At 37.0% G+C, this 19,160-nt stretch overlaps 1 protein-coding gene across 2 annotated transcripts in view; it reads right to left on the bottom strand.

Moving 5' to 3' along the window:
• Positions 1-5,319: 5,319 nt before the first annotated feature.
• LOC150093275 (proline-, glutamic acid- and leucine-rich protein 1-like) overlaps positions 5,320-19,160 on the bottom strand; it is a 270,371-nt gene continuing 256,530 nt past the window's right edge. For both annotated transcript variants that reach the window (XM_090413693.1, XM_090413694.1), the window contains one exon: positions 5,320-5,473. In XM_090413693.1, the coding sequence (XP_090269819.1) occupies positions 5,396-5,473 (78 nt within the window). In that variant the 3' untranslated portion in view covers positions 5,320-5,395. The remainder of the gene's footprint in view (positions 5,474-19,160) is intronic.

Here is a 19,160-nt window from a genome sequence, read left to right as displayed (position 1 = left end):
TACACTTGGATTCGCCGATAGTTTTTTCGGTATATATGAAACTCATAGATTCATAGTTCTCGATCTTAGAGATCTGCTTACTGGCAGTTGAACAACAAGGGATTTGTATCCCCTTAATTATTATTAAGGACGGCAGAAAAATAGTCGTTTGGCTTTCAATTTATGTTATAATATACAAACACACCTTTATGGCATTCGTATTGTAAAGGTATGCAAATTCTTTTCAATTAAACCTTGTTATCTTCCAGGTCTACCTACTCACTGATGAGACCTCAAAAAAGAGTGAAACTGGTCTGGGTAGTGACCTCTCCTCATAATGTAATTACAGTATTACATCCCCTAGGGGCTGTGTTTTTACATTATGAGAAAATATCAAGGATAGTGAGGGAGCTTGCTCCACCTTTGCTTCGAGTTGCCTTGGTGTTGTACTACCAAGTAGTCATTACACTTGGATTTGCTGATAGTTTTTTCGGTATATATGAAACTCATAGAGTTTTGCTTACTGACAGTTGAACAACAAGGGATTTGTATCCCCTTAATTATTATTAAGGATGCCAGAAAAATAGCCGTTTGGCTTTCAATTTATCTTAATGAACTTGTTCTAAATACAGTCGTGGCTAATCCCCCGTGTTTGAATTTGTACAGGTCGTAATCTTAATGAGCGGTGCATTGATTTCAGAGATCAGGCAATTTTATGAGGTAAAGAAAACAGGAATGTTTATTCATTCTATAGTACCTTACACAATTATGAAAATTACACTTAACTAAGCTGAGTTACACTTGCATGTAACGCTATTTAACCAGACAAAATCTCACCACAATCAATATCTCACATTACAAGACAATATCAATTTAAGATATCCTACTCTGATTCATTTAACAGATTATGCAAGAGATTATTACATTCATCTAAGGCTATCTATTAGACTATGACATGCCTCCACAATTCAATATCAAACTCTACTCTAGAATTACAACAATTAGCTAGTGGATTAAATACTAGAGTCCTGCTACCAGTTAATAAGTCCTATCACATAATATACCAGCACTTTTCTACACTCTAGCTTTGTTCGGATTACAATGGAACTAGAAAGGGTTTACATTACCGATCATTTAGATCACGCTGGGGTCTCCTCTCGATCAGTTTGCTGAATTCACACGGCTAGTCTTTTCATTCTCAGGTCCATTGTCTTCGAATACGAACAACTAGTGATTACGTTCACGTATCACCTTCTTGCCGATGTGGGCAAAACTGCTCTGCCTGGATAGATCCTCGTGGTTCAGCAATCAACTTTGGTCCTTGCTGACAGTCTAGCTGCACCGTTGTTATGCCTGGACTGGAACACTACCTTGCCACATAGCCGCCGCTGACCATCATTCTTCCCGACCGCACAAATGACTTCCACAGGTGCCCAAAAGCCAAAAGGAGAAGAAGCAGAAAAAAAAAAAAAAACCCCAGAGTTCGCGCTGCCCAACTTCTTATATCCTCGTGTAGCTGCTCTCCCTACTACGTCACCGATTCCTCACGGCACCTAAGCCTCTTGCACTCAGTACTATCTTCACTTCGTTACGTTTTTGCCATGGATATCTTGCACACACCTCAGACCTCGCGCAAGCTACTGCCTCGGGTTGTCTTTAAGCCAATTATTTCACTGTGAACTTTGATATAACCCTTCCCGTTCCATTACAATTCTCACTAAATTTCAATTTTTGTCTTTCATTCACAGGACAGTTAACAATAATAAAAATTTTTTTGGAGAATTTACAAAATAAAGAACTAATACGTTATTTACAGTTTTGTTTATACCCATATACAAGTACTTCTTTGAGAAATTTTGGTATCCTAGTTAAATCCCGAATTAAATGTTTTATGACAAATTAAACCTTTCATTGATGTGATCTCAGGTACAATTAAATCATATAAATGAAATAGAATGAAGTGAGATGTACTGTCTCATCATCCAAGAAACATTTGAAAAACCTGAGAAAGCATTAATAAATGGTGTCACTAGCATATTTAGGTCACAGAGTCAGACAATATAAAAATGTTCTGCTGAAGCCACAAGGGCGAACACATATGATCTAAGCTGTTTGAAAGATTTGGGTATACTATGAAGTTCAACGTACATTTTACACTCCATGCACACACACAGCAATACTCTGTTTCTATCTTGAATTTCATAGTAAATTTCCTTAACAATGGTTTCACTATACTGCTGGTAGCAGTAGAACCTTGATCTTGAATATAGCTCCAAAAAAGGTTGTAGAAGGGTTAGATCAGAAAACTATGTTAGCCAGAAAATGGCCTTTTCAGCCAATCTTGTGATCAGGCTAATGCATATTTGATAATGCCATTACCTTACTGTAGATATGCGGCAATACTTCATCCTGTTGATGAGCCATATTCAGTTTCTCTTTTAGCAGCTAGGGCATTGGCATATTCCACCCATGTCAAGAAATACAATTCCCTAAATACAATAACCTATAATGCTAGCTAGATATAGCCTGTTTTTTTAAAAGGGGAGAATGCATTTTGGGAGAATAATAATTTACTGATGGAAAATGTGCTTCCATCAGTAAATTATTATTCTATTAAATACAAAAGCATTTTTTGTTGCACAAAAATCTAAAAAAAATATATATTAAAGTAGCTGTGCTACACGCTATTAAATTCTATTAAATACAAAAGCATTTTTTGTTGCACAAAAATCTAAAAAAAATATATATTAAAGTAGCTGTGCTACACGCTAGTAGCTGAATATTTTTCCAGTGCCCAGATCTGAATAAAGAAGTAATGGTCATGAAAAGTCATCTCAATTCTGGGTTCTAGAAACATTTAACATGAAAATTCAGTTGGAGGAAAACATTCTGACCCCCCCCCCCCACTTCACATAAAACTGGGCTTGATGAAGCAGTTTATAAAAGCCCTAAAAAGAGTCTAAAAGAAACAGTATGTTGCTTAGAGATTGTTTCAAGTGTTTATATGGTAAATTTGCTACTTCTGCAGAAAAAAAAGTTGAGGAAAAACGGTGGGGCAGGGATGTGGGCTTTCTTACATAAGTAAATTAATTTTGGATGAATACTTAGAAAGAATAGTGAAGGATAACAGACTGGATTTAAAGAGATTATCAAGAAATGTTCAGAAAATAAAAAGTACCCAAATTATCAACACATTGTTTATAACATGCTCAACAAATCCAAATAATGGATTGATCTTAAAAATTCGTTTTTTTTACCTGAATCTGACTTATTCACTCTTGGAGACATTAGTGAGAATCAGTGGAGGCTTTAATCTTTTCATCAAAATATTAATGAAATAAAAAGTAGGTATCAAGAAAGATGGATAGATCAAGATTCTCATCTTGATGCTGAAAGTTTATTTTTCACTTGGTTAGATTATAAGAAATTTAGTTTAATCCTTTATCCAAGTGTGAGCAAACAAAGTTTGCACCTGAAAGTGTCTTCAGGACTGGGGTAAGGTAGTACAACACCGGGCAACTCGTTGCAAAGGTGGAGCAAGCTAACATCACTCCTATCTCAGTATCTCCCATAACGCAAAACACATCTCCTTGTGGATATGCATAATGTTATGCATTAAGGGGAGGGCCACTACCCAGACTAGTTTTGACCTTTATTGAGGTCTCTTCAGTGGGAGCCAGGCCCAGACGTGGAGATACCAGGCAGAAGCAATAGCAAGGTCATCTCTACTTATAGGAGTTGCCAAAAGGTGTGCCTCCTTTTTATTAAATTACTCTGGATTTAGAGAAAGATGTTGAAAGTTTATTTTTCACTTGGTTAGACTATAATAAATTTAGTTTAATCCTTTATCCAAGTGAGCAAACAAAGTTTACACCTGAAAGTATCTTCAGGATTGGGATAAGGTAGTACAACACCGGGCAACTCGTTGCAAAGGTGGAGCAAGCTAACATCACTCCTATCTCAGTATCTCCCATAACGCAAAACACATCTCCTTGTGGATATGTATAACGTTATGCATTAAGGGGAGGGCCACTACCCAGACTAGTTTTGACCTTTATTGAGGTCTCTTCAGTGGGAGCCAGGCCCAGATGTGGAGATACCAGGCAGAAGCAATAGCAAGGTCATCTCTACCTATAGGAGTTGCAAAAGGTGTGCCACCTTTTTATTAAATTACTCTGGATTTAGAGAAACCTTGCTGATGCTTCTGCCTGGTATCTCCACGTCTGGGCCTGGCTCCCACTGAAGAGACCTAAATAAAGGTTGAAACTAGTCTGGGTAGTGGCCCTCCCCTTAATGCATAACATTATACATATCCACAAGGAGATGTGTTTTGTATTATGGGAGATACTGAGATAGGAGTGATGTTAGCTTGCTCCACCTTTGCAATGAGCTGCCCGGTGTTGTACTACCTTACCCCAGTCCTGAAGATACTTTCAGGCGCAAACTTTGTTTGCTCACACTTGGATAAAGGATTAAACTAAATTTATTATGAGATGATGCTGAATATTACAATGGAGGTCTGGGTATAGATGCAAAGCTCCAGAAGTAACATATAAAAGAAAGTTGACAAATAATGTGGTTTTGAGATGAAATATAGATCACACACAAATATACGCAAAAATATAATAAATAAAAATGACTAAATAAACAAAAAAAAAAAAAACTAAAAAAGCCAGGACAAATATTTTCATATAAATTTTTTTAACTTTATGTCTTTCATTTTCATTTTATCAAGTACAACATTATAAAATGCTTATTGTGATAAGATCAATAAAATGAATAAATGCATGTATTGATGGCATTTTTTCTGTTCGCAATTTGCAAAAATTCCTTGTGTTTATATATATATATATATATATAGATAGATAAAATAAAATGTGCAGCTTTATATAATTAAATTGGTTTTTATGGGCTGTATCTTTCAAATGATGATGACCAAGCACTCATAAACTGTTATTTCATCTAAAAAAATGAACCCTCACTTTGATAGTACCTAATAAAAAAAATTTAGCTGAATACTGTTAACCTCTAAATTTTACATTTTCCTATTTTTATTTTTTTAATTTTTTTTTCATCATTCTTTTAAACAATTTTCGCTGTTCACATACTTTTAGTATTATGGTAGAAAACTAGTAAATGTATTCCGTTTGATAGTACATGATTATTATGGCCAATTTCCAAAATTTTCAGAAGTTTTTTCCCCTCTGTGTTAATGTTATATATCAACTCCATTTCTTGAGTAACTGGAGAAGTATATTTAAATAATTAAATATAATCTGCATGAGTGAATGTTCTTTTCAGTTTTATATAGTTTTAACGAAGCACACAGCAATATTTAGAGTTTTTTTAATTTTGTTTTATTAAGACAGCAGAAATATGTCAACACAAACAGCTATATCAACACATACTTTGACAATCAGGAATTTGTAACCTGGTCTGGAGAACAAGGAACAAAATCTTGAAGCATTGTATCCACACCTAATTCCTCAGATTCCTGGAAAAGAAAAAGATTTCAAAAATTTTAATTAAAAAAAATGTCTGCAAATATTGCAAGAATAATTATTATTTACTCCATGTCCTCATCCCAGAGTAACATATTTAAACCAATATTAGGCAATCTTTAGGGCTCCTCCTATATACAATGACCAAATTTTCTTTTTCCTTTTTGTAAAATGCACACTAATTTTCAGAAAATCATGTTATTAAATTCATGCATTCATCCTAAATCGAACTGACCTGGCTGGCCATGTGATTAGAGTATCCACTCTCAACCAAACAAGTTGCTGGTCTGAACCCCACCACAGGCATAGATGTTTGTGATTGTCTTTAGGTGTAAGATGAATTTAATTGTCTGTTGTGAACCACCTCTCCACTTATTTGAGGTTTCAAGTGGCTTGAAAAAGTTCCATGTTTGTTTCTAGAGTAAGGTTCATGGACTTATACCCATAAGGAGTATAAGTTGAGAAATATTCTCCCTTATACCCATAAAGGGTATAAGGGAGAATGTAGATGGTATGCATTGACAAATTTGCATGAGTGCAGGTCGAGTAATTATTATGAGGATTTTAACTACGAGGACATAGATGGGGGAGAAGAAATGTCACAAAGAAGGACAGAAATGGAGTTTATACAGTTGTTAAGAAATAATTACTTGAGACAGCATGTAATAGATGAGACACAAAGTTCGAGAGTGTTGGATCTGGTCAACAGCATCAGAGAAAGTATCAGTAACCAATTTAGTCACACTGTCTCCACCTGGAGAAAGCGATCATATGGTCTTGACTTGGAGATTATAAGTGCACAATTTTCTGTTAAAAAGGTGTGTATGTGAAATTACAAGGCTGGCGATTATGACAGGCTGAGAATTGGCTTTCGGCAGTGCTATGGAATGAGAATTTGAAGGGGAGAGAAAGCAGTATCAGACTGTATACCCAGAGTCAGGAAGATAAATCAAGTAGGAGTAAGATGGATGAATAGTATTATTAAGGAGTTGCAGATAAAGAAAAGGTTGTAGCAGAAATATAAAGGGAAAAAAAAAAGGTAATCAGCATACCCATGAGAAGTACAAGCAAGTAGGGTGACTTGTGTGGTAAGGAAGGCTAAAGCTAATTATGAGAGGATGCTAGCTGATGAGTCCAAAAGAAATCCTAAGAAGTTCTTTCACTATGTGGCAAGTAAAGGAGGAATAACTATGGAAGGATGACTTTAAAAGTGTTGATGGTAGGGAAGTAACAGAAGCAAACGAAATAGTTGAGTTACTACGTGATCAGTTTGCAAAAATGTACCATTTGGTTGCGATATTGCAATGCCGAATGTGTCATTGACTGATGAGAAACTACAGATAGAAAAATAGAGGTGCTTAATATATTGCAGAACCTTAATGCTAACACTGCAATAGGGTAAGATGGCATATTGTTCCATGTGTTATGAGAATGTTCAAGAGAATTAGCACCACCTCTGACCAAGCTGTTTAATTTAAGCCTCAGTTCTGGTAAAATACCAATAGAGTGGAAAGGGGAAAATAATTCCACTGCATAAGGGAAGCTCCAAGACAGAAGTAGCAAATTATAGGCCAATCAGTATATCAGGAGCGGTGGTTAGGGTTTTGGAGAAGTTGGTAAAAGTCAGAATTCAGGACTGGGTGGACAGAAACAGGACACTTTATAAGGGACAACATGGTTTAATGAGGGCTAGTTCTTAGCAATTTACTTACTTTCTATAATAAAGTAACAGTGGAGTTGGATAAAGGAAATGCTTAGTGATACTGCTGGACTTTGCAAAGCTATTTGACAAGATTCCACATGGAATTCCATTGCATAAATTGGAGCAAATGGGAATGGATCCAAAGCTGGTGATTTGGATTAGAGGGTGGCTGATGAGCAGCAATGAGTGGTTTATGGAGGAGTTGAGTCCAGGAGATGGCAGGTGAGGTACACCACTTGTCACCACAGGTGATCAGTGGTGTACCTCAGAGCTCAGTACTTGGCCCTTTGTTGTTTAATTGATGGTGATGTAGATATTTTGCAGAATGACTGGCAGTATGGGCAAAGGTAAATGGCTGCTAGTTAATGTGGCTAAGTATAAGATGATGATGCACTTTGGAAGGATGAGATCACATGCTATGTACTATGTTAATGAAATTGAATTGCAAGAGGTTGACGAGGAAAGGGATTTGGGCGGGGGGTATCGTTAACAGAGAATTGAAGTTTAGAGGACATACTGCAAAAGTGGCTAAAACAGCACATCAATTTACATGGTTATTGAAGAACACACTGACAAGCAGAGATAGGGAAGGTAAACATTTAGTAAGGCCACATCTGGACTATTGTGCACAGATCTGGTCATCTAGTCCAGATGTGGTCTTACTAATGCTCTATAAAGTGGAAAATAATGATGAAGAAGTGGTGAAGAGGATCCAGATACGGTGACAAAGAATATGGCATGTACATTGAATGCTTCCTCTTTGAATAGATTGAAGGTCTGTGGGCTCAAAAAACTAGCTGATAGACGTAAGAGAAGAGATATGATAGATGCATACAAGTTAATAAAGTTGAACTTTGTAGTTAAACTTTATTAACTTTAAATTTGTAGAATTGAAACTGTCGTCTTTTTTCAATGCAATGTAGGAGGGGAGAGAACAAGGGGTCACTCCTGGAAATTGTGCATGAGTATGGTTAACAAGGGTGAGATTAAATATGGATTTTTTGATTGGAGGGTGGTGAATGGGTGGAATGCATTGCCAAAAGTGGTTGTGAGTGTTTCATTTGTGAATTAGTTTAAGGAGATGTATGATAGGTATTGCATGAATAATGGTCAGTGTGTCAATGTAGGGTCTGCTACAATCAGTCTTCTGACTCCATGGAGACACTGTTATAATAATAATAATAAGATTGCATCATCCCACAATAACTCTTTTTTTTTTTTCTTTTTTTTTTTCCAATTTCATTTCTTCTCCATACTATGAAGAAAGATAAGAAGCAGTTACTGTAAGCAGAAAAGCAGAGTAAAGATAGTTTTGTCATGATATATTACAAGTGAATTGAGATAGATGTCCATTAGTGCAAACGAGGTGCATAGATTTTGAAGAGGGATTTGTAGTTTGTTGATATGTGAATGAGTTCACAAGACAAAACAGACTTGTCCTTAACACTTAAGTGCATTTGAAATTAGGTGTTTGGAAAAAGAACTGCTGAATGTAAACTAGAAGTACCACAGCAAAACTAGAGCTACTAGGTGTTTGAGGGGAGGAATAGGTATCACTGAGGCGAATACAATGATTTAAAAAAAAAAAAACACTTATATAATTCCTCAGGTAATGAATGTGCATGAAATAGTCAAGTGAGGGTAGTTGTGGGTCTAGAAGGCCACTGTATACTACTGCCAATGGAACAACAGAAGAGTTTATGGCAGTAGGTCGTGCTCAAATGAAGTTAATTGGTTGTGCTCAAATGAAGAAGACAGAGTCACTGAGACACAATGCAAGTTGACTATTTTCAGTCAGAAGACTGGGTAGGGAAATTCTTAATGATAGCAGATGAATTTCAGTCCAAAGAGTAGGAATTCAGTTATCTAGTACAAGATAGAGGCTAATTGGGTAAAATATACAGTCAATTGCTGCTGCAGTAGGCCAGGAAAAGAAAAGGATGGTGTGGATTGTACAAATGCATCAGGAAACAACCTCAATGGGTGCAAGGTATTAATTTCAACTATGGGGAAGAGATTGTCAGGAGGAAAGAACACATGAGCTGAAGGAAAAGAAATTTCCATAGCTGCTATGAAATAATTATCTGAGTTAGCATGTGAGAGAAGGTATACCAGGGATCAATTGACTGCATCAGAGGTTTTGTCCATAATCAAGGTAGCTGCCACATTTATCCCATTTGGGGATAATCATGCTGTCTTGATCTGAGAGGTGGCTAAATATGTGAAATTTTCAGTTAAGAAGTGGATATGTGTGGAATTACAGGCATGGTAATTATGACAAGCTTGGGAGACTGTTTCATGGCACACGAATTTCAGAAGAAGAATGTCAGTAGTGCATGGTAAATGGTCAAAAGATGTTTAAAGGAAGAAGTAGCAAACTGCATAGTTAAAGTCAGAATTATTCAGGTGGGAATTAAATGGATGAGTAGTATATTAAAGCAGGAGCTGGAGAAAAGAAAAGTTGTGGAGGGAATTTAAAGAGAAAGGTGATGCAATTAGCATATTTATGAGCAGTACAAAGCAGGAAATTAATTGAGTAAGTCAAGGAAAATCCCAGAGTTATTTTGCTATATGGCAAATAAAAGAAAAAATGATCATGGCAAGATAACTCTGATGAATAGAAGATGAAATAGTTGAATTAGTGCATTCTGTTACTACAATATCATCCAGACAGAAATATTGCAGTAACAGATTTGATTGGGATCTGATGTGGAAAAGGAGAGACGAAGTGCTTAGGATATCACAGAATCAAGAAAATACAGTTATGGGATTAGATTGGAAATCAGCTTGAATATTATGAGTGTGCTACAGAATTTGGTAATGACCAGAATGTTTAGTTTGTCTCAGCTGTTGTAGGGTCTTTATTTTACTTAAGTTGCAAACAACCTAAAGTATGTGAGGGAAATAACTCCACAAATAGGCTGCTTATAGATTAGTTGATTTCACATCAACTACTTATTTTTACTGCATAATGTACAGTACAGCCAGACGTTTGTATAATGCCATGCATTATTATTATTATTGAGACCTCCAGGGAGTCAAGGACTCATCAAGAGAGGATATAAATCACACAAACTAGCTGTCATTCCTTCCCTTGAATTCATTCACACTAGATGCACTCACTATTCCTAAAGGCAAACTATTCCATCCACTCACTGCTCTGTGAGAGAAAAACCTAGCTCATACCCCTTTCTTGACAGTGAACAAACTTAACTTCCATGGATGCCCCTGTGTTCTCTCCCTACCTTCCATACAATGAAAAATTTCATCACGTACTATTCCATAATACCATTCAAAAGTTTATAGACCTCTATCATATCACTTTCTTCTGTTAACCAGAGTCTGTAATCCACATACTTGCAATCTATCCTCATAATCTAAATCCCATAATCCAAATATAATCTTTATAACTCTTCTTTCCGCAGCTTCTTTATCCCCTTGAAATCTGGAAGACCAAATCTGCGAACAATAATCCAGGTGTAATATTATGTGGTTTTCTTTATTTTATCTTATCTCGTGCTGTTGCGCCATTGTAATATTATGAGTTTTCTTTATTTAACCTCTCTATTTGTGTATAATATTGCTTTCTTTATCCTTGGCTTCTATAATTTTATTCGTTAAACTTTAACCTTTTCTTTTATGTACTCGGTTAATCTTATTTTCCTCTCTCTACTTTCAGTATTCTTTCCCTATGCCGGAGATCTCTAGAAATTTATTTAATTATTACTAGCTGTGCCACTAAAGTTCTCCAAATGGAGAACTTTAGTGGCACAGAAAATGAAGAAATTATTTATACTTCCAGTAAAGTTCCTCCTCTATCATTATATACAGTCGTGGCTAACTCTTAACTCAAAATTCGTACCAAATTCCAATCTACCCCACTCACAGGATTTTTTTTTTTTTTTTTTTTTTTGAGAACAGTGTAATTGCGAAAAAGATCAGATGGCACTCCTTTTAAATATAATAAACATGTTTATTTATACTAAAACAGTAATACAAGGTATGCACTAAAAGGATGCTACTTTCCTTTCCTTTCTAAGCTAAGCACAAAAAAAAATTCTTAGGCATGCAACAAATAACAATGATGTAAATTATTAAACAGTTAAATTAGATAACTATTAACTATCAGCCCATTTACAGTTTAGGAATTTCCATGCTTTGATTAATTATAATCGCCAATTCCAACCTTCACATAAAATATAACACTCTTTAAGCAAACTACTTCTCATAACATTATGTTTCTTAATTCTATAATCCTGTCAGTTCTTCTGAACGATTTCTTTACAATACAACGTAAGCTAAAATTTTCATTAATGTCTTACAATTACTTTAAAATAGATTCTCTCTATGCGAACAAGTATTCAATCTAATGTATATAGCAGTTCTATGAATTCAGTCTTTCTAAACAGTCCTTCACATCATAAATAAAAAAAGTTTTTGCAACAAAATTCAACTTACATGACTCCTCCATAGGTACAATGCACTTAGTCGTATTTCCTTTACACACTTATTCTGAATCCCCCTCTATGCTAGGGCTTGATCTATCACTTTAGACGTTTCATGGACACCGTGTTCTCCTCTGGAATTTCTCGCGGGGCTAAAGCGCGATCTTCCAGTGCTGTAGGCACTCCGACGTAAGGTCTGACGGTCAAGGCTCTGTCATCCTGGTCCTGGACTGCTATTCGCTCTGTAAGGTTTCGCCTCCGGTTACCCTCCACGACTTCATCCAGAAACTGATGTAGTCCATGGATCGACTCCCTCCTTTTCTCCTGGCGTCAAATCTGCCAATGCTCGATTCTATGATTCTTTTATTTGGCTTCTTGCGGGACCCTGCACGAAGGTTTTAGACCCCAGATATTCCCGCGCAAATTTTGAATTAAGGTCTGAGACCCCCGTACCTTTCATGTGCAAACTCTTATCCTTCTAGAAAGCGCAGACTTCTAGATTTCCCTGAAGTGTACGTTTAATCCCTTTTACAGCATAGCGTAACAGCTTCTGATGTATACTGCCCTCTTTTGCTATTGACCTTGAAGGTAGTATCGGACTGCTTTGGTTACAATAGGTTTCTTTTTCACTCAATACTAAGTGATAACATCAACTACATTTCCGAATTCTAAAGTATTGCCCTTGAACTTCTATTTTAAGATATTTGTTTACTTTCTAGCATGTTTAATTCCTCTGGGTCTCTATTGATGGGCTTTGGTATTTACTTACATAGATAAATTCTAACATATTTTTGATTTCTAGGGCATTTCTACATATTCATATATCTTCTATTTACACAGTATCATGCTAATTTTTCTGGGCTAATTTATATGGGCTGTTAGTATTATATACATATAAAATTTACAAGTTTATTTTTTTTGAATTTTTGATGTGACTCCTGTAAAAGTCAATGCAATAAAATTTTGGAAAAATTATGACGCTGCATTGAATTTTACACAGGTGTGGTCTTATCAAAGCTTTATAAAGAGGAAAAATGACTTCCATATCCTTACATGTCAAGTTTCACTTCAACATTGCAATTATCTTCTAAGTTGTATTTGCAACTTTTTGCTATGTGACCTTTCAACTTTAAAATTCCTATCCATTATTATTATATTATTATTATTACTATTATTATTGTTCTGGGAAACTCCAAGGAGTCGACAGACTCATCGAGGGAGGCCCTAACATCATGTCAAGAACAACTATTCAACATTGACACAGTATCTATCATACCTTGCCTTGAACTCATTCACGGTCGTAGCACCCACAATAGACTCTGGAAGCTTATTCCACTCATTTACCACTCTCCAAGTAAAGAACCTAGCTCTAACACCCTTGTCAACCACGCTCTTGCCCAGCTTCCATGCATGGCCCCTAGCCCTCCCACCACCAGTCATATTTTCAAAAATATCTTCTGGATCAATCTTATAAAAACCCTTCAGTAATTTGAATGTCTCAATCATATCACCCCTCCTTCGCCTATCGTCCAATTTCTGCAACCCACAAATCTTCAACCTATTCTCATAAGGTTCATTCCACAGACCTGCTATCATCTTGGTCACTCGTCTCTGGACCCTCTCCACTTCCTCCCCATCACAAAGAAACCCTGGTGCCCATAACTGGGCACAGAAGTCCAGATGGGGTCTTATTAAGGCTCGATACAGAGGAACAACAACTTGTTCGTCTCTGCATGTTAAAGTATTTTTCAGAAGCCAAGTGATTTGGTGAGCTGTTTTAGTTACTTTTGCAATGTGCCCCCTAAACTTCAACTCCCTATCCACCAACACTCCCAAATCCCTGGCCTCATCAATCTCCTGGAGTATGGTTCCACCAATGCGATATACTGCTGCTATTCTTTTCACCCCAAAGTGCATAACCTTACACTTTGCCACATTAAATTGACATCCATTTTTCCTAGCCCAATCCTCCAAACTATCCAAATCATCCTGTAAAATTTTGACATCCTGTGCACCCACAATTGCTCTACCCAACTTTGCATCATCAGCAAACAAGTGAACACTTCCTCTCAGATCCTTTTCAATATCATTGATGAACAAATTGAAAAGCAGTGGTCCAAGAACAGAGCCCTGTGGCACTCCACTAGTCACAAGACGTCTTTTAGACTCCACTCCTGAATAAACCACTCTTTGATATCTCTCCTTCAACCTGTAAAATTTTGACATCCTGTGCACCCACAATTGCTCTACCCAACTTTGCATCATCAGCAAACAAGTGAACACTTCCTCTCAGATCCTTTTCAATATCATTGATGAACAAATTGAAAAGCAGTGGTCCAAGAACAGAGCCCTGTGGCACTCCACTAGTCACAAGACGTCTTTTAGACTCCACTCCTGAATAAACCACTCTTTGATATCTCTCCTTCAACCACCCTCCTATCCATCTCACCAACCCTATATCTATACCCATCTGATCCAGTTTACTGATTAGGGTTCCATGTGGTATCCTATCAAAGGCCTTGGCAAGGTCCAGTAGTATCACTGTAAACCCATTACCCCTATCCAGTTCAGCCGTCACTGTGTTATAAAACGTGAGCAAGTTACTGAGGCATGATCTACCCTTCACAAAACCATGTTGTCCCCCATACAATATCCCATTTTCATCTATCCAATCCTGTATTCTTTTCTTGACTAATTTCTCTAAGACCTTGACGATGATTACTGATATGCTAATCGGTCGGTAATTTACAACAGCAGTCTTGGAACCACCTTTATGCAGTGGAACTATTTTCCCCTCTTTCCACCCGCTCGGGACTAACCCAGACCCGAGACTCAAATTAAACAAAATGGTCAAGGGTTCTGACAATTCTTTAGCTGCTTCTCGTACAACACGAGCTGGTATACCATCCAATCCCACAGATGTATTAACATTGAGGTTATGCAATAGACTACTCACCTCCACTTCATTAACCACAATTCCCGTATAATCTACTGGTTTATTCGTTTCTGCAATGTCACCACCTGGATGATATACTCTTGCAAAGTGCTCACTCAGTAACTCAACTGATTCAGTTACCTCCCTACCATCGGCATTCTTTAAAATCAATCTGCCATGTACATTTTTCCTTTTACTTGCTACATATCTAAAAAACTGTTTAGGATTCTCTTTAGCCTGCATGGCCAATGTTCTTTCGTAATCCTTTTTTGCTTTTCTTACCACTCGTCACCCTTCTGGCCTGCGCTTTATACCGTTCATGTGCCTGCAGGTCACCCTTCTCCTTAAATTCCCTCCATAGTTGTTTCTTTTTTTGCAGCCGAAGCTTAATAATGTTATTCATCCATTTAACCCCTACTTGATTTATTATTTGGACTCTAGGTATACAGTCAGCCATTGCTTCATGCAAGCACTTCTTAACTACCTCCCATGCTCTATCAACTTCTAGTCCTTGCAGTTGTACATGCCATGGCACTGAACCAATCAAACTCCTAAGCTTATCATACTTTCCAGCCCGATAATTCCACATGTACCGTCTTAATTGAAAATTCTACACCTTTAGCCACCTCCCAAGTCAAGACCCTATGATCACTCTCACCGATTGGTGGCAATGTGGTCATATTTGTTACAGCCAAATCCTCAGATGTAATTACTAGATCAAGCACTCTCTGACCCCTAGTATTTTCCATTACATGCTGTCGCAGATAGTTATCCCTTAATAACCGCATAAAATCCAGTTCCTTCCTTCCGTGTGTCCTCTCCTCACTCCAATCAATGCGACCATAGTTGAAATCTCCCATAATAATCACCCTCCTTCCACCCATTTCTTCTATTTGCTTGTGCATACTGTCACCACCATCTTTTCCATCACCTGGTCTATAGCAGCACCCAATTGTATATTTAGTTCTGCTAGCCACAATCTCACACCAAATGGCCTCAAATGTGCTCTTTTCTCTATCCTGCAATTCAACTTCTATTCTCCTTGGCTGGAGCTCATCAGCTATCATCAACAATACTCCCACACCCATTTTATTCTCTCTGTCATTCCTGAACACACTATACCCATCACATTCAATCCCACTAGTTATATCATCTACAGTCAGCCATGTTTCACTAATACCTATAACCTGTGGTCTGGAAGTGCCAACCATGGCCAAAAACTCTTCCTTCTTGTTCCTAATACTCCCAGTATTAGTGTACATGAATTTAAGACCCCCATTAGCCCCAACCCTACCTTGATGCCTTATATTAACTATCCCACTCAGATTTGTTGTCCTTATTTGCTCTGGCATATTATATTCATTCTTACATTCAACTGCCTCCATAAGGACTGTATATCTACTCCCCCACCCCTTAACAAATCTAGTTTCCCTGAATTTGCACATCCACTACATTCAGCAACACTTTCTCAAGTCTTCTTACACCGTAACCATTCAAATGCAAGCCATCCATCTTATATAGATCCCTTCGCCCATCAAACTCACTCCACAAATTCCACACCACTCGTCATACATAACCCACGCATAAAGTCATTCGCAATTATGGCCCTCCTTTTAAACATTTCACTGTCATACCGTGGCAAAAGACTAATCATTCTAACTCTCTCACTCTTTTCTTTTGCTACCTCAAACAATTCATTCAGGTCTTCTATCATTTCCATTTTATCTCCTTTCAAATCATTCGTACCTGCCACAACAATCATTTCTTTCACCCTTTCCTTTTGCTCTCTAATAGACTCAGTTACGTCCTTTATGGTCGCACCAGGTTGGTACGATTTTGTCAAATCCTCTACTAACACACCGCGTACTAACGAGTCTCCATACAGCACTCTATCCTTCATTTTGTTCATGTTCACATTCATACGTCTATTTTTCCTGTCATACCTTTTATTATTGGTTGGTTCATTCAGTCTACTTTTGTTCACGCACTCTAGCTGCTGTTTTGCTCTTTCTATCGCACTATTCAACAACGCGATCTCACTCAATGCATCTATCTCATCTTTTTTATTCTCTGAGAAACCATTTATACTATCATTCACACTTTCTACATTTACATTCTCACAATTTTCATGTACAACCTTGCAGTTTCTTGTCATATCCCTATTTCCTTCATTCTGAAGGTTGACAAAAATATCACGCTCACGATCCAAAATGCACTTCAATTCCTCATTCTCCCTACATTTTCTACACACATTCAATCCTTTATTATCATCTAACCACACTCCGACCGCACTCCGCAAAGCATACATTTCACAGCTAGTACACTGACTCATTTCTTTTATAGTACCGTTCTTTGATAAGGATGGCGAACCTTCAAAAGTCATTTTCATTATGCCAAGATCCCTAGCCTCATCAGTTTCTTATAGCATATTATATTAGCATAACCCCGCTAATATAATATGCTGTTGGAAATCTCATCATGCCAAAGTTAATTTTTTACACTTACTAACATTAAATTGACAGTCATTTTCATTTGCCTAAATTTCGAGCCTATTCGAATCATTTTGTATGTGCTGGATATCAGTAGCATCCCTGATTGCCCTGCCTATCTTTGCAATTGTTTACTTATCTTGGCAAACAATTGCACATCTCCTGTTAGACTTTCCTAATGTCATTAATGTATAGATTGAATAACAATGGTCCAAGGACTGAACCCTGAGTACACAACTGGTATTTGTCTGTCAACCATCCACTGATCCAAGTCAAGAGTTTATATTGCAATCTCATATTCTCAGGTTTATGCAACATCCTTTCATGTGGTATCTTATCAAATGCCTAAGCAAAATCCAACATTATCATACGTGTATCCATTCTCTTTATTCAACTCGGCTGTAACAATTATAAAATATAAGCAAATTGCTAAAACATGACCTTCCTTTAGTAAATCCATGCTGTTCCTTACAGAGTATAACTTGTTTGTCTACTCATTTCTGTACATGAGTTCTTACCATATTTCTCTAAAATCTTCATTACCACACCAGAGATACTGATAGGTTGGCAGTTAGACACATCAGTTTTTGTTTTTCCTTGTACAATGGAACCATCACACATTCTTTCCATTCCTGTGATATCCTTCCTGACCCGAGTCAAGCTATACTATACAAACATGTGAAAGGTCTAATTCAGGTGAGCAGTTCTTTAGTAAATGTGATGATATTTCATTTGTCCCTATTGACAAATTCTTATCCAGGTTATGCAACAGCTCTTCAACCTCATTTTCATGCACATCTAGCTCTTCATCCATTGTAACAGTAGCACTATGCACCATGTTATATACACCTGGTTGATATATATCTTAGCAAAGTGAGCACTCATTAATTGAACAATTTCATTAACTTCTGATGCTCTAGTACCATCTGCATTCAATAAAGTTATTCTTTCACATTCATTTTTCTTTGCTTGCAGCATAAAAATAAAATTCTTTTGGATTGCCTTTAGCCTGCATAGACAATTTCCTTTCATACTCCAATTTAGCTTTCCACACAATACTCATTACTTTTCTGGCCTGCATTTTATATATTTCATAACTGCTCTCTCTCTCTCTCTTATTCTCACAATATTCTTTCCACATCATCTTTCATTGTGGATCTCTTGCTTAATAAGGCTGCACATCCATTTTACTCCCAACCTATTTATTCTTTGCACACTAGAGATACATTCAGATGCCGCTTCATTTAAGCACTTTTTCAAAGATTCTCATGCATTGCTAACATTTTTCCCATTCAGTAACTGATACCATGGGACCAAAGACAGTATTCTCCTAAGATCATAATTTCCAGCTTTGTAGTTCAGCATGTAACCTGTTCTAGTGGGAACATCAATATAATTAGATACTTCCCAAGAAAGCATAGCATGATTACTTCCATCAACTTTTGGTAAAATAGTCATGTTCTTAACAGAGACCCCTTCTGATGTTATGAACAAATCTCTCTTTGTTCATAGCATCTCAAGTTCGTTCTTTCGCAAGCTGCTTGAGAAAGTTGTCTCGCTACAATTCAATAAATTCCTCTTCTTTCTTATGAGATTTCTCTTCTACCCAATCAATGTTTAGATAATTAAAGTCACCCACTATGATCACTTGTTTAGTACCCATAAGGCTAAACTGGCGATACATTTCTTCGTCCCCTGTAAATGAGCCACCAGGTCTATAGCAACCAGCACGATATATTTCATTCTGTTAGCCTCCACTTCACACCAGATGGTCTCAAACTCACCACTACATGGGAAATTGTTATCATCATTGTTTTCTTGCATTTCTATCCTAAATGGACTTAAATTGTCTGATATCATTAGTAGTATTCCCCCCCCCCCCACTTCTTCTATCATTCCTAAAAATAGTATATCTATCACGCTCGATCCCAGTTACAATATCAAATTCTGATAGCTAGGTTTTACTAATGCCCGATCTTAGACCGCATCATATATAATAAAGCAACAAACTCAACCCCTTTGTTTCTGATGCTCCTGGTATTTGTGTATAGACATAACTTACCATCTAGCCTATTTTTATAATTAGATATACATTCTATTTGGCCTTGT

The sequence above is a fragment of the Typopeltis vanoorti genome, chromosome 24 (assembly GCF_054136105.1).
Source record: "Typopeltis vanoorti isolate ZY-2024b chromosome 24, IOZ_Tvanoo_1.0, whole genome shotgun sequence".
Lineage (NCBI taxonomy): Eukaryota > Metazoa > Arthropoda > Arachnida > Uropygi > Thelyphonidae > Typopeltis > Typopeltis vanoorti.
The sequence above is the reverse complement of the archived record's forward strand: the minus strand, read 5'-3'. Positions and strand labels throughout refer to the sequence as shown.